Source organism: Ictalurus furcatus, chromosome 27, assembly GCF_023375685.1.
Source record: "Ictalurus furcatus strain D&B chromosome 27, Billie_1.0, whole genome shotgun sequence".
Classification (NCBI taxonomy): Eukaryota; Metazoa; Chordata; class Actinopteri; order Siluriformes; family Ictaluridae; genus Ictalurus; species Ictalurus furcatus.
In genome coordinates this window covers 2,944,066-2,957,115 of record NC_071281.1, presented here as the reverse complement: position 1 = coordinate 2,957,115, position 13,050 = coordinate 2,944,066, and the positions used below count along the sequence as shown (strand labels likewise).

At 40.6% G+C, this 13,050-nt stretch overlaps 1 protein-coding gene across 1 annotated transcript; it reads right to left on the bottom strand.

Moving 5' to 3' along the window:
• Positions 1-716: 716 nt before the first annotated feature.
• dusp5 (dual specificity phosphatase 5) lies at positions 717-8,694 on the bottom strand. The gene is made up of 4 exons (XM_053616998.1): positions 7,332-8,694; positions 5,566-5,681; positions 4,080-4,299; positions 717-1,915 (listed from the first exon to the last, which is right to left on the bottom strand). Exons 1-4 carry the CDS (start codon positions 7,693-7,695, stop codon positions 1,554-1,556), a joined length of 1,062 nt encoding a protein of 353 aa, XP_053472973.1. The 5' UTR covers positions 7,696-8,694; the 3' UTR covers positions 717-1,553.
• Between the last annotated feature and the right edge of the window lie 4,356 nt (positions 8,695-13,050).

Genomic DNA, 13,050 nt, shown 5'->3' with positions numbered 1-13,050 from the left:
AGCCTTACCATAAACCCATCAAATTGAGTACCTATGAAATGACTGAGAGGAGGCCCATTCAAACATAATCAAGCATTCTGGACAGGAAGTCACTGTTCTGAATGGATTTTCTCAGCCACTTAATACGCTCGTGCTGAGGCTAAACTGTAAAAGTCTTAAACCATTGTTGCTGGTCATGTTTTTACAAATCTTTCAGGTTATCCGTATTCGTAAGAATGAAAACGGACTATTGAAAACCTTTAAGACGCCGCACCTAGCTCTGTATTTAGAAACTAATACTCATGACAACGTTACTGCCAAATTTAAAAGAATTACAAGCTTACAAAAGGAAATGAGTTCTCACTTTGATTATCCCCTTGATCCACCCACATCAGTCTGCCTCATCACCTGAGGTCAACGTCACTCGAGGCGTTTAAACACAAGCCTCATGTGACCACCTAAATATAATGCACTGTGTTAGAATGGATTCTTTGCGTTCTAGTGTACGGGATGTTTCATGATATTTTCTAGCGTTCGAGACATCTTAGTGTCACATTACCTCAGATTGTTTAATGCTTAATGGGAAGGATTTACAATGTCATTAGGGTGGAACTGTATAACTCCTGAATGTTCATCCCCATCATGGATGAAAGAATTATTGGGAAAGTCTGGCCTGAAGAAAATCCGTCTGGTTCATTAAGATAGACATGAAGTCGACACAAACACAAACAAGTCTCCACTTTTATGTACAAAACATTTATTAACAGATTCACAATTGATTTTAAAAAAAAAGAAAACAATTCTTTTTTAAAAATTAATAAATTAATAGGAAAAGCCTTAGAGTGTGTCACAAGGAGGCATGAATGATCATTAATCTAAGGCTTATATTGCAGTGTGTTCTAAGGCAAACACCAAAACAACACTCACTTCCATGCAGTCTTTTAAACACGATCAAACATCGACTTCCATTCGATTCGACACCGAATCCCCGTTGCCGTCCTAACAGCCTTCCTTTCCAGTGCATCTTTCAGATTGAATAAAGTTCAAGCTTCAAGGCCAAGCCCTTGGAGGGCAGGGAGATCGAGTGAACATCAGTGCAGACTTCGGGAGGAAAATTTACCCAGAGAGCTTTGCAATCTGATCGCAATTTCCTTTTTCGTAAATGGTGTACATATCATTGAAATTTCACAAGTTTGAAAATTTGGGTTTGCTGTGTTGTTTCGTGTTGTTTATGTAGCAAACCACATGACAGGTGACGACTTTTATTCCTTTACTCTGCTAGCTAATTAGCAAGGAGGCTAATTCCCACTCTATGTACGTAGCAAATCATCTAGCACGGTAACTAGTCAAAATTTTGGATCGTTACCATGCTAGCTAGTTAGAAAGCTGAAAGAACTTTGGCAAAGTTGAAAAAATATTATCTCAGCTACATTGTTTTGTTTTGTTTGTTTTTTTTTGCTGCCAAAGTTTGAACTCCCGGTCACAATATCTTGTCGACGAGGTCGTGTAGGAACAGTCTTCATTTCTTCTTCCTTGACTAAGGTATTGCTTTTTTTAAAAAATTCCTTTATATTTCAAGTAGTCAGGGAGGCGATGGGACTGAGTTTGATGGGCGCCAGGTAGGAGGTAGGGAAGGAGAAAACGGATGACTCGAAGCTCTTATCGATCGTGAACTCGTCACTCTTGCGTTCGTCATCGTGGTTTTCGATATTGCTGTCCGGCGCAGACGCCAGGACCTCGTTCTCGAACTGCAGCAGCTGGCCCATGAAGCTGAAGTTGGGCGAGATGACGGCGCGCCGCTGCCTCACGGCGTCGAACGCCTCCTCCAGACGCAGCCTCTGCGTCTTCATCAGGTACGCCATGCAGATGGTGGGCGAGCGAGAAATGCCTGCCTCGCAGTGCACTAGCACCTTTCCACCTTCTCGCTTCACCTCATCTGGAAAGGAGAGGAAAAGCAAGGGCGCTTCAGATATAACCTTTGAATGACCTTTAAATAAAATACTCTTATATATAATATATAACATATATACACATATACATATATTTCATTTCATTTCATTTTTTAAATGTCAGATTTTTTTCTCTCTTATTTCCCTTCCAAGTAAAGTGGCTTATGCTTAGTCTGACTCATAAGATTATGTCTTGCCCTACTCAGATAAAGGCACACACACACACACACACACACACACACACACACACACACACACAGGACTTTTGCAGGTCATTCACTAATCAGGCCTTAAGAGTCTAATCCACCATTGTGCACCATTTCTCACACACACACACACACACACACACACACACACAAGTGGAGTGGGTGTAAGGGAAAGTGTGTGTGAATCTCTGACTGTCTATCTAATCCAAACAAAACCTGCTCGAGTGAATCATCGCATAGCCCATCTGCATCTGCAGACACACACACACACATTTTCATAACTACCTTTAAATGAAGGTGTGTATTCACTGGTTACAAAGAGATTCTTTATTGTATAAGAGCCCCATTTTGTTCGGTGTGACACAATGTCGACATTTTTCCAATAAAGCCAAAGCCACAGAGATCGGGTTAGCCGTCAATGCTAAGCGTGATTACGGTGTAATTTTAGCCGTACGGAGTCTTTTCTTAGTAATCCGACAACACATCTGAGGTAAATGTTGATATTCCCGACAATTATAGCCCATTTTCGCTGTCTCGATACCTGTACGTCGTGCGTAGGACGAACTTTTAGCACGTCCTATCTAGTAAAATTGCTAGCAACAAGCATTAGCAAGCTTATACTGAGTATCGATTGTTCTTACATCCTTAATCGCTTGAACAGCATACGTATCATTCAGAAATTTCTTCGTTTTAATACACTATCGAATCCATAGTCCCAACTTGCACAGGGAGTTAACACCTAACAGACTAAGGGATTAAAAACGAATGGATTAACGGTGTAATTTTAGCCGGGCGGAGTCTTTTCTTAGTAATTCGACAACATATCTGAGGTAAATGTTGATATTCCCGACAATTCTAGCTCATTTTCCCTGTCTTTATACCTTTTACATGGCATACGGATCATTCACGGGTTTCTTCGTTTTAATACGCTATCGAATCTATAGTACCAGCTTACACAGGGACTGAACACGTAACAGACTAATGGATTAAAAAACCGTGTGGAAGCGTTCATACGGTGAAGTTTTCTGTCTGGAGATGTTTATTTAACATTTATAAAAGGAGTCTCCAGTGTCAGCACTTTGTAACAGTCTTTACAGAGGTAACGCTGTGACTTTAACTTTTCCAACAAGACAGAGGAGTTTGTTTGGGAACACGACAGGTGAGGTAAGGCTGAAGGCTATAAATAGACCAGTAAACACCTTGATTTAGACATTATTAGTGTGTGTGTGTTTGGGAAATGATTCACGTGCCTCAAGGGTCAGCACCTGGAAGTGTGAAATGACAATCGGCAGGCATTTGCCACGCCCGACCTGCACACACTCACACACACCCAAAAACACCTGCTATTAAAGCACTACTCATGCTCTGACACAGCGGTCACACCCGTCATCATCAAGCTCATGCAACGATGACTCAAACCACCATGCTTCCTCTTTTCCTTTTCTGTCTCTCACAGAAAGCTGAAGGCTATGCTTCTTGTGAAGGAGGAGAGCAAGAGCGTTAGCTTTTTACGCAAGACAAGCTCAATTTAGCTCCGGCATGAGCCAACCAAGGCTACGGGCAGGCTTAATTTAAATCTCGCCCAAATGGATGCTGCTCTATCTTTAGACTTTTTTTTTTTTTTAAAAATTGATCTGCGATGAACATTAGGCTCGGATCAAAACTGAACCTCGGAATGTTCTGAAATTGCTATATAATGGTGTCTGGAAACTATAGAAATTCTCTCTAACCTTTTCAAACACAGAGTTCCTGGTATTAGGTCTGAGAAATGAAATAAATATCAGCTATAAGATCAGCTTGAATTTCTTTGAATAAATAAATGCTGTAAATCTATTAGGTGTAAAGAGCTGGCCTGGGTCAGTGGAACATCAGTGGTTAAGTCGTAAACAGAAGAGGATTAATGGTCAGGGTGTGCGTGTGTGTGTGTGTGTGTGTGTGTGCTCACCAATGAAGTCAATGGCCTCCTGGAAGTGTGAGCCGATATCGGCCGTGTGACTGTCCTCCACAGCGATGCGTTTGTAGCGTTGTGGCCCCCCGGCGCACTGCCAGTCCCGCCGGGACACGTTCAACAACGCCGTGATGCGCAGCTCGCTCAGGCAGTCGTGTCGGCGCGCATGGTGAGCGCTGCCCAGGTACAGGAAGGGCAACAGCTCCACCGGACCATCCTAAAAAAAAAAAAAATCATAGAAACAAAAATGGGAGTCGTAAATGAATCAACTCGACCTGCTTATATTCAACAGAATCAACACCAAAACGATTCGAATCCCATGATTCGATAAACTCAAGAATCGGTTATGGTTCGTGAAGCAAACTAAGGGGATCGGTTCAGCTCGAACGCTTAGTAAACGTAACCAGTGGTCAGAACGTCTGAACGTTTGCCCTTATTTTATTACTGACTCATTCGAGAGCAAAGGTCAGAGATAAAACAGGCGTCTGATGTCAGCCGGGAGGCTTTGAAATGAAGTCGGGACTTTCTCAGAGCACCGCAGTGAACACACGATATATATACGATGTTAAATAAAGTGACACGGTACTACATTGGCGTTGGCGTTAAGGTGTGTCCAGTAGTACTTTCATAATGAGAAAAAATGTGTCATGGGTATCAAAATGAACTCAACACTGAATTCTGGTGCTATGCACTATTCTTTTGAATAGAAATGCAACCAAAACCCCTAAAACACTGTTAATATGGCTATCACAGGTATTAGTAGCCAATAGCATGATCTCATTTGCATAATGAAGGATGGTAGTTTATGGTAGGAAGTTAGTAGCCAATGAACAGTATCTCATTTGCATGATGTAGGAAATCTGTGGCCCTGTTGGCGTGACCTCATTTGCATAATGTAAGGAGTTTGTACCCAATAGTGTGATCTCGTTTGCATGACGTAGGGAGTTAGTAGGCAATAACGTCTCATTTACATAACGTAGGGGAGTTTGTAGGTAACCGTGTGATCTCATTTACATAACGTAGGGAGTTTGTATGCATTAACGTCTCATTTACATAACGTAGGGGAGTTTGTAGGTAACCGTGTGATCTCATTTACATGATGTAGGGAGTTTGTAGCCAATAGTGTGATCTCGTTTGCATAATCTAGGAAATTGGTAGCCAATTGGCATGATCTCATTGGCACAATGTAAGAAGTTAATAGCCAATAGAGTGATCTCATTTGCATAATGATAACACGTGGCTCTTCACTTTGATTGCGTTAGCCGTAATTAGCATATCTGAAGATTCCTTTAACAAGTTGTGCATAAATTCTAGCTCATGTTAGAGCTATTTATATAACTTAATATTATTCACTACATTATTAGCTCTACGTGTTTGTCATGTACTTTGAAAATAATCTGAGGATTTTTTGCAAAACTGTTTTCATTTAATAAAAGCGCATTTATTTCTCTCAGGTGTTAAAAGGAAGAGGGCAGTGCTTTACCTGAGTGTAATCTGTCCCGGGCTGCACTTCCGCCGGGTCCGGTGCGCTGCGCTCCTGAGCCGGCTTGGCCTCGGTGCACAGTTCGGGGTAGTGCCCGTGGAAGCTCTCGTAGCCTCCTGTGAAGATAAAACAGGGTTAAAGCATCTGTTCTCAAGGACTGTTGAGTCACAGTGCACTTTACTATCAAGAACAGCGTGGACAAGGCTTGTCTGAGAGCCTGGCAAGGCGCACATTACACCAGCTCACATTTCAATTAGACGACCTAAAGAGTCCAAATAACTCTTCTGTGTTTAATCAAGCCGTACATAATTAATGGTTATTAAGCGCTGGAGTGTTTCCACTGTGCGCACCAATCATTCTTAGAAATAACATCAACATTTTTCGGATTATTTTCTCCACACACAGATTCGGTTTGAGTAAACTGTCTGTCTGTCTGTCTGTCTGTCTGGTGTGTGGTGCTTTTTTCTCTCTCTTCTTACACTCTGACTCATCTTGCCTTTGACGCACAGCAAACCGCGGCTGAGAAACTGCGTGCCCAAACAGGGCGCACAACGCTATCTCGACGGTGCTTGAACAGGGGGAGGTATTTTCAAAGTCAATTTCTGTCACACACATCCAGGTTTTCCCGGATTGGAGTGTTGATCCGGCCTCTAAATAAAGCCTAGCTACACCGAGTGCAGTTACAGTAAATACTCAGGACAGTGTGGGATAAGTGGGGAAATGTACAGTAAATACTCAGGACTATAAATAGTCCGGAGAAGAATTACTCAAGGAAATAAATAGCCAGGGACATAAATACTGAGTAAAACGAATGCTCAGGGCACTAAATACCGAGTAAAATAAATACTCAGGATAGCTAGCTAGCTAGCTAGATAGATAGATAAACAGATGGTAGATAGATAGATAACTTTACTGATACCTTATGGATAATAAACACTTAGGACACTAAATACTGAGTAAAATAAATACTCTAGATAGATAGATAGATAGATAGATAGATAGATAGATAAATAGATAGATAGATAGATAGATAGATAGACAGATAAAGTACTTTATTGATCCCTTATGGATAATAAACTCTCAGGCCACTAAATACTGAGTAAAATGAATACTCAGGATAGATAGATAGATCAAACAGATAGATAGATACATAGATAAACAGATGATAAATAGATAGATAGATAGATAGACAGATAGATAGATAGATAGGTAGATCAAATAGATAGATAGATGGATAAACAGATGGTAGATAGATAGATAACTTTACTGATCCCTTATGGATAATAAACACTCAGGACACAAAATACTGAGTAAAATAAATACTCAGAATAGATAGATAGATAGATAGATAGATAGATAGATAGATAACTTTACTGATATCTTATGGATAAACACTCGGGACACAAAATACTGAGTAAAATAAATACTCAGGGAAATAAATAGGAAATAAAGTCTTTTAAAATGTTTTTTTTTGTTGTTGTTGTTGTTCTCATTGGGATACAGTGTTTATAAAAATGTAGATATAAAATGATATGAAAATCATCACATTTGAAGTAAATGACCCTAAATAAGTCTGAACTGTAGCCTACAGTAGCTCCAGTTAAACCCGTGTTCAGAAGCGCGTTACAGCAGGAGGTCTCCCTCCCAGAGAGAACTACAGGTACTAAACCATGGTACTCTGGTCGGAACCTCTGTGGCGGTGTAGGACCTCTCTGTGTGAGAGTTTTTCTTAGAGACGCTTGTGTGAAGCGCGTGGAGCCGCTCACCTTTCAGGAAGCAGATGTTGGCGCAGCTGGCGAGGTGCGCGAGGCTGTGGATGGCGAGGCGCGCGACGCTGTCCTTCTTCAGCTTGTGCAGATGCGGCGTGCCCTCGTCCAGCGCCACCACCACCGACACGCCGCCCTCGCGCAGCCGGAACAGCGCCTGCTCGTCCGGCACGACGAAGCGCAGCGGCACCGGGGCGCCGCGCGACCTGCGCACCACCACCGAGTTCAGGTTGACGTTCACCGAGCCGCGCACGCTCGAGCTGGCGAACGACAAGTACGGTCTACAGTCCAGGATTAAACACTTCCCGCTCTCCTTGCGCAGGATTTTCTTTAAATGGCGGCTGTCTATACTCGACACCTTCATGATTCCTTATTATTATTATTATTATTATTATTACTATTATTATTACGCTACAGTTTCTGTGTTTGCGCGCGAGGGTTAACCAGTTCGCTCAGCCGCTCTGCGCGCCTACATTTCCTTTGAGGGGATTCCGTGGGATTGAGTTTTATATCAATGGAACCTCCGGTGCTTAACGTCACGGCCCATATATGGACACCGACAAAAGAGCAGCTGATTCGTCTCCGCCCACTCAGCGCATAGCCCCACCCCTTAGGTTTTCACAACCTTGCCTCGTTTGCAGGATTCCCCTCTCTCTCCCTCTCTCCCTCTCTCTCTCCCTTTCTCTCTCTCTCTCTCTGCTTTATAGCTCACATTTAATTCTCTTTTAATATTTTCTTCAGTCACTATTTTCATTCCTCATATGGATTGTTCTTGATATGTAGCTCAGAGAAAAAAAAATCTAAATGTTGTGTTTTTTTGTGTGAAATTCGCTGCAATTATGTTAATCTGGCAACCTGGGTCACTATTAGTTATGAATATGAGTCATTCTTGAAAGTGTCAGCTGTGTGCATATTTGGCTAAACCCCCAACACCGCCAACCCCACCACTCCTCTGTTTCACTGAAAATCCATTCCCTGGAGGATTTCAACACAATTTTCTGTGCTGTTCAGAGAAGTTACTGAATGATGATGTTTAGAATCTTTATATCTCTGAGGCTTTCATTGCTCGGGAAAGTTTCTCTTCCTCTTGCTGTCCACCTGCCCCACACTGACTTGTAGTTTAATCCCTTAAGAGCCACTGTGTGATTATACGTCACGTCAGCTCACTGAGATTCACCGTATAACCATAGGCCCAAAACAAAGGAGTTTTTGCAAAGAAATCTTTTGAAACAGCTTAACATTTTTTTAAAAAAACAAAAACAAACAAAAAAAAACGGTTCTAACCTGTATATTTCCTTGTCGCTATGGTGATTCACCTTAGAGTAGTACCTTTCACCTGGAAACACTGATATACACTCTTAAAAACAAAAGGTTCTTCAATGGTTCTTTACAGCATCATGGGTTCTGCAAAGAACCTTCTTCTTGTCAAGAACTGTTTTTCATTTATATAGGGTTCTTGGGTTGAGCGTGATTGGTCTTTGGAGATTAAAGAAGTTGTTTAGGTTTCATTATACACGCTTCAGAGCAGTGGTTCTTCAAGGTAGCTGATCATCCCTCAACAGGTTAAAGTGAACCCTATAAGGTTCTTTGTGGGACTGGAAAAGGTTCTCCTGGCATCGCTCTTAAGAACCTCACGTTGGTTCCTTAAAGCACTAACGAAGGGTTAAAACCATTTATGTTTTGCATGCATCTTTCTTGGTCGAAGACACGCTAAAAGGTACGAAAAGGTGTACACTTCAGAGCGACAATAAAAGGTTCAGTAGTTTAGTACCCTTTAGACTGCAGTGACTGTGTGTGTGTGTGTGCAAGTGTAACATGCATGACTGTTAGTGAAAATGAGTGTGCACATGCGGACGAGTGTCAGCATGAATTCATATGAATGCATTCCTGCCTGCGAGCACTCTGTGTGTGTGTGTGTGACAGGAAGAGCAGGTTGTGATTGGATTAGAGCAGCAGGCAGTCAGCCATATGGCCTCAGTGTAAGCTCTCGGCTGATGACATCACACAGCTCTAGGGGAACACACACACACACACACATACACACACACACACACTCGCTCAGGCGATCAAAACCAAACCAAAATATCACCAAGGCTTCAGAATGGACAGTCTCTTATTGTGGAAAATATACACACATTAAATCGCCACTACTATTAATTTAACCATTTTTGACTACACAAAGGGTGTGGCACTTATTAAATGTGTGTTTGTGTGTGTGTGGTGGCAAATGAGCTGACATCCATATCCATAAGCGTTTTAGCTAGTGTGAATTCATGGGAAAACCCAACCTACGCACTTATACAAATAAAAAAGCTCCGCTTTCTATGTTTGATTTCGCTTAAATAAAATATATCAAAGTATTGACAAGCAAGTTGTAGCTTTTTACGAGACTCTCTGGTTACCGCTCATCGCTAAAAAGAGGCCGGAGGAGTGTGTACTTTTCGTACGAAGAGAGAACTTGACTGGCAACCGACCCCGTCACGTTTAAACTCTCGAATCAGTTTTTACAGATACGATGACGGAGGCAGCCAATCGGATTGCAGCAATTAGATAGCCCCGCCCATTTTACACTGAAAAGGCTGAAAGGAAAAAAAAAAAAACCCCATGTAGACATCATTGGAAAGTCACCATCTACTCATACGTCACACACACACACACACACACACACACACACACACACACATATATATATATTACATATATAGTGAACCAGAAGATAAACGTTAAACTCATCAGAGTTTGGTTCCTCGAATCTGTTCTGTAACCAGAAGGCCTTGTGTACAAATTCCAGGGTGACGGACGACACGACTAAACCTGTGTGTGTCAGCAAGGACATATTATTTCTAGATAAAAGTAGATGCTCTGCGTTAGTCAGAATGTTCCAGAAGCGCACATCAAGTCTTCCTGCTTAGTGAAGTGAGCCTGGGATTTTCCCCCCACTGTCCCAGTGCTATTATCACCCACCATGTGATGTATCTGATCTGCTCTGGTCTGTTCTGGTGTTCTGGTGTGTGTGTGTGTGTGTGTTTATGTGCGGTGACTTCCCGAAACGAATGTAAAATCTTTAAATAAAGACGATCACACAATAGAGCAGGTGCTTCCTGGATTCCAGACTGAAATTCTGTGCTCATCTCAGAACACTGCACATATACTGTACACCACACACACACACACACACACACACACACACACACACACACACACACAGGTGGCACATCTCCATTACACCACAGCGTATTCACTGTAATCTGATTAGTGCTCTCCTCATAGCGCTTTCAAAGCAGTCAACAACGTTGCACAACAGCTTGTAGAAAATCTCGTACGGGAAAGTTCACGGGAAAAGTAAAGTGTAGCGATTAAACAGGAAACGTATGTAAATCAGGAGATAAAAATCTACTCAACCGCCTCCTCGGTCAAAGTCTACATTGACCATCGCAGACCACACTTCCTTCCTGCCATCACTAACAGGCATGTGCTAACGATACCCACAACATTCAACGTAGAGATACGCACGACACGAAAGGAATACGACAGTAGGTCCTGAAGCGTTCTATTCCTCGTACAGCTTTTTTAAAAAACTCATTCAATAGATGAATGGAGCGGGAGACCACGCCCCTTTTAAAGAACGTATTACGGTTATGCTAAAAAGTACAAAATTCCTCTAGAACTCGATGTAAAATACAGGTCTTAAGATAGTTTTGCTTCTCTCTAGAAACAAATGTCATTTTAAACTTAAAGTAAAAGTTATCTGGTAATAGAACAAGGCTACAAATGAAAGAAGATTACAATTTAAAACAAGCTTGGAACGAGTGAAAACGTCAACAAATCGGCTTAATGTTCTTACTTTTGTTTTATCGTCATCTTAAACACCCAATAAAGACTAGAAATACTAGAAGCATTATATTACTTAAGAACAGTAGTAGCACAGCCTTTTATTTCTATTTGATATTTTTATGCGTCAGAACAATGCGGAACACATCACCATTGAACATTCGTTATGTTCCGTATATGTCTGAATTTTAAAATAAAATAAAAAAAAAGAAAAGAAAGAAAGATACTTTTTGGAAATTTATCTTACTTTTACTTTCATGCTAGCTGTGATATAACTTTTATATTTATTTAATGATTGTAGTTTTAGTAACAGCTTAGTAGACACTTTGTATTATATATTTTATATTTATTACCTTCTGCTATTATATACTTGCCTATTAATTTTACTTTTGACTCGTAATTTTCTCTCTTTTTTACACACTGCAAAATGAAATTTATTATTATTTGTACTAATAGTAGTAGTAATAGTAATAGTAGTTTTAGTAATAATAGTAGTAGTAGTAGTTGGTGGTAGTAGTAGTAGTAGTAATAGTAATAATAGTAGTAATAGTAGTAGTAGTAATAGTAGTAGTAGTAGTAGTAGTAATAGTAATAGTAATAGTAGTAGTAGTAGTTGGTGGTAGTAGTAGTAGTAGTAATAGTAATAATAGTAGTAATAGTAGTAATAGTAGTAGTAGTAGTAGTAGTAATAGTAATAGTAATAGTAGTAGTAGTAGCAGTAGTAGTAATAGTAGTAGTAGTAGTAGTAATAGTAGTAGTAGTAATAGTAGTAGTAATGGTAATAGTAGTAGTAGTAGTAATAGTAGTAGTAATAGTAATAGTAGTAGCAATAATAGTAGTTGTAGTAGTTGGTGGTAGTAGTAGTATTGTTATTTTACATTGTTTACTGCAAATTTTACCACATAACAACCATTTTCTTGAAATGAAGTGTTTCAGTGCTTAGCATTGACCAAATTCTTCTAGGAAAAAGGTTTCCATTTGGCAACATCATGAACCGTAAGTTGAAAGACTCATAACTTGAGTCGTTTGTTGAGTCTGAAAACATTTCGACGAAGACGATGATGATATTAACAGATGTATTCACCGGACTCCAGCTGAGTGCTCGGAATGAAAGAGACGATAACACACTTACTTACTCAATAACACATGAACACACACACACACACACATATATGGAATGTAGCCTTGTAAGGATTTCAGACATTGATGCAACACAACAGCATGTGTGTGTGTGTGTGTGTGTGAGAGAGAGAGTGCTTTTCCTGTAATTGTAATAAATTATATGAAATGCTTGGTTGTTTTAAAGCTCGATAGTGATCGCATGAGCGAAGAAGCTGAAAGTGTCAAAACTAACCCGATTATTCATCCGTAGTAGGATGTGTGTTTATGGCACTTGTTTGAAGAACACACACACACACACACACACACACACAAAATGTTCCACAGTAAGCCTTGACTCACAACACCAATTCTGTTTACTGATCATCTCTGTGTCATGCCTCTTCCAACACACACACACACACACGCTTGTGATTTCTGACCTGCTTCTTCCCTATACATTTCTATGCTCCAGGTCACAATAGCTTTATTCATAGACATGTGTGTGTGTGTAATGTAATTCTCTATTCGGTGTATGTGTGGTGTGTGTGTGTGTGTGTGACAGTATACAGAAAGAGAGGAACTAGAAACTGAAAAGAATGTGCTGGGATTCACACACACACACACACACATTTAAATCCCTATGAGTCAGCCTGCATATCCTAATCTTTAGAGAATGTGATAAGATGTGATAAGTCAAGTACTAACAATTTAACAAATGATACAACAGTGAATTGATTCATTTTAATTACATCAATGCAATGCAGAATTCTTGAAGCTGATTGGTCGA

What these genes read in the sequence shown, in the direction of transcription:
- dusp5 (XM_053616998.1), bottom strand. Translation starts at nt 7,695, where the DNA reads ATGAAGGTGTCGAGTATAGACAGCCGCCATTTAAAGAAAATCCTGCGC. An exon ending in CAACATCTGCTTCCTGAAAG is followed by an intron (nt 5,682 to 7,331) that starts GTGAGCGGCTCC and finishes TTATCTTCACAG; the next exon opens with GAGGCTACGAGAGCTTCCAC. An exon ending in CCGGGACAGATTACACTCAG is followed by an intron (nt 4,300 to 5,565) that starts GTAAAGCACTGC and finishes TTTTTTTTTTAG; the next exon opens with GATGGTCCGGTGGAGCTGTT.